This window comes from Nematolebias whitei, chromosome 15 (genome assembly GCF_014905685.2).
Source record: "Nematolebias whitei isolate Nwh7 chromosome 15, NemWhi1, whole genome shotgun sequence".
Taxonomy (NCBI): domain Eukaryota; kingdom Metazoa; phylum Chordata; class Actinopteri; order Cyprinodontiformes; family Rivulidae; genus Nematolebias; species Nematolebias whitei.
The window spans coordinates 35,718,897-35,721,321 of NC_056512.1; the positions used below are offsets into that span (position 1 = coordinate 35,718,897).

The 2,425-nt window shown below is 39.1% G+C and overlaps 1 protein-coding gene across 1 annotated transcript in view; it reads left to right on the forward strand.

The window, feature by feature from the left end:
* The window catches only part of tyk2 (tyrosine kinase 2), a 13,132-nt gene that overhangs the window by 9,980 nt on the left and 727 nt on the right, over window positions 1-2,425 (forward strand). Inside the window, exons 21-23 of the mRNA XM_037689102.1 lie at window positions 891-1,063; window positions 1,143-1,260; window positions 1,383-1,493. Coding sequence (XP_037545030.1) covers window positions 891-1,063; window positions 1,143-1,260; window positions 1,383-1,493 — 402 coding nt within the window. The remainder of the gene's footprint in view (window positions 1-890; window positions 1,064-1,142; window positions 1,261-1,382; window positions 1,494-2,425) is intronic.

Below are 2,425 nucleotides of genomic sequence, written 5' to 3' on the forward strand. Positions count from 1 at the left end.
TTTTTTTCATTTAGCCTTTATTTATCCAGGTTAGTCTCATTGAGCCATGAGAACTCATTTTCAAGAGAGACCTGTTTAGGGAGCACATGGTGGGGGTTAAGGGCCTTGCTCATGGGCCCAGAGTGGGGCGAATGAGGGTGGGGGCAAGTGTGGGTGTTTCACCTACCCCACCCACAATTTTGATGTTGTCGGGGCCGGGGCGTGAACCGGCGATCTTCGGATCACAAGCCCACCTCTCTAACCTCTGCGCCACCACTCCCCCATTTTAAACGACTCAGTAATTTTGCATATTTTTATTTTATTAGTTTTAGGTAAGTAGTTAAACAGCTTTAAATACGATGTGATAACTTTTTATCTTATGTACCAACCTACTAAAAAGGATGTTTAAAACGTCGTTTTAAGGCCGGAGTTTAGCAGCACGTTGAGCCTAATCCAAATGCTTTTTTTTGTCTTACAGGGACAGTTCTAGTCTAATTATTCAGCTTGGTAACTGCCACCTCAGCGTTACATGAAAACATTTGAAGTTACAAAAGTCAGCTGGGAAAGTCGCTGGCTATACAGATTTATAATTAGAAACCTAACAATAGCACAAAGTGAACTTTAAAGCTAGCCGTGCAGCTGATTGAAGATCTTAAGAGTTATGTTATTTAATACAGATCACATAAATTAACTCAATTTAGGCTTAGTCACAGCATTTGTATCAGTTTTTGAAAAAAATGACAAACGTCCCAAATATATAGACCGATACTCAAAATCTAAATTGTTCTTGAGCCTTTTTTTGTTTGAGTCTGGTTTAAAGTTATGGATTGACCTGCAGACTGAATCATTTTCATTGCTTCAGTCATTTCAATCATTTTCTCATTTGAAATTGATTTGTTCTTCGTTTAAAGGGAATGGACTATTTGCATTCAAAGCGCTATGTGCATCGAGATCTAGCCGCCCGCAACGTCTTGGTGGAAAATGATTGTTTGGTAAAGATTGGAGACTTTGGCTTGACGAAATACATCCCCGAAGGAGAGATCTACTACAGAGTTCATGAAAATGGAGACAGCCCTGTGTTCTGGTTAGTTCATGCACCACAGTCAAGAGCTTTTTTTTTTAATCTATTTTCCTACCTAAGCTTTGTGTTTTGCATTTGATAGGTATGCCATCGAGTGCTTAAAGGAGCAAAAGTTTTCTTTTGCCTCTGACGTTTGGTCGTTTGGAGTCACTCTGTATGAGATCCTGACCCGCTGTGACTATCGCCAAAGCCCTCCAACAGTATGGTTTTTAATGACCTCATCACAAGCTCAAGCCTGCACACGTATACACATGAGAAACCAGTCGATAAATTGTGCATTTTCTCTGTGAAACCTTTGTTTTACTTTTGTGTGCTTTTGTAGAAGTTCTTTGAAATGACCCAGGAATCTGAAGGACAGATGAGTTTGGTGGCACTTTTAAACCTGTTGGAAAACAATCGGAGGTTACCTTATCCCAGAGACTGCCCACGCGAGGTAAGATGCCTCGTAAATAACGCATATAATCTCTGCTTTTAAGATGATGATAAAATGGTCACAGTATCATTCAAAACCCTTTATAGTCAATTTAAGCTATTTTATAGCATTGATTTCAGTTGTAAAACTAGACTGCACCTCTTCCCTTTCTTCTGTTATGTTTTTACTGTATAGGGTTCTTCTTCTTCTTTCGGCTTTTCCCTCTTCAGCGAGTCGTCCTCCTCCATCTCACTCCGTCCTCTGCATCCTCTGTTCTCACTCCAACTACCTCCATGTTCTCTCTAGCTGCATCCATATATCTCCTCTTTGTCTTTTTCCTGGCAGCTGCATTTCTAACATCCTTCTACCAATATACCCACTGTCCCTCCTCTGGACATGTCCAAACCATCTCATTCTGGTCTCTAACTTTGTATATGGTTAAATTCCCCTAATAACCTTTGCCTTAAAGCAAATAATCAGTTTTCAACGTGACATTTTACGATTTCACATTGAGCTGAGCTAAGATTAAATACCTTTTTCTTAAAATCTTTAATTTTCCTCCTCAGTTATTCAGTGATGTTTCCAAACAATCTTGTTGAGAATAATGTGTTTAACATTCTTAGGTTAAGGAAACACGAACACTGCGGGGTAGCGTTTGCTAAGTCACCGAGTTTCTCAACAAGTGGTCGGGCTGGTTTATAAAGCCAGTCACCATGACAGTGTGATTTCTGTAATGAGGTTTCATAAACACTGCTTCACTATTACCCTTTTATTTAGTCTTTTAGCTTTTAGGGTTAAACAACAAGGACAGCTGCATTTTTAGGCTCAATTAGAACCATAATAACTTAAATTAGCCTTTTTAGGTTGCTGTAAATGTTGCATTCAAGGATAGAGAAAATATGAACGTCATCCTCTGGCTGGGAAACAGTAAAAAAAAAAAAAAAAATATATAT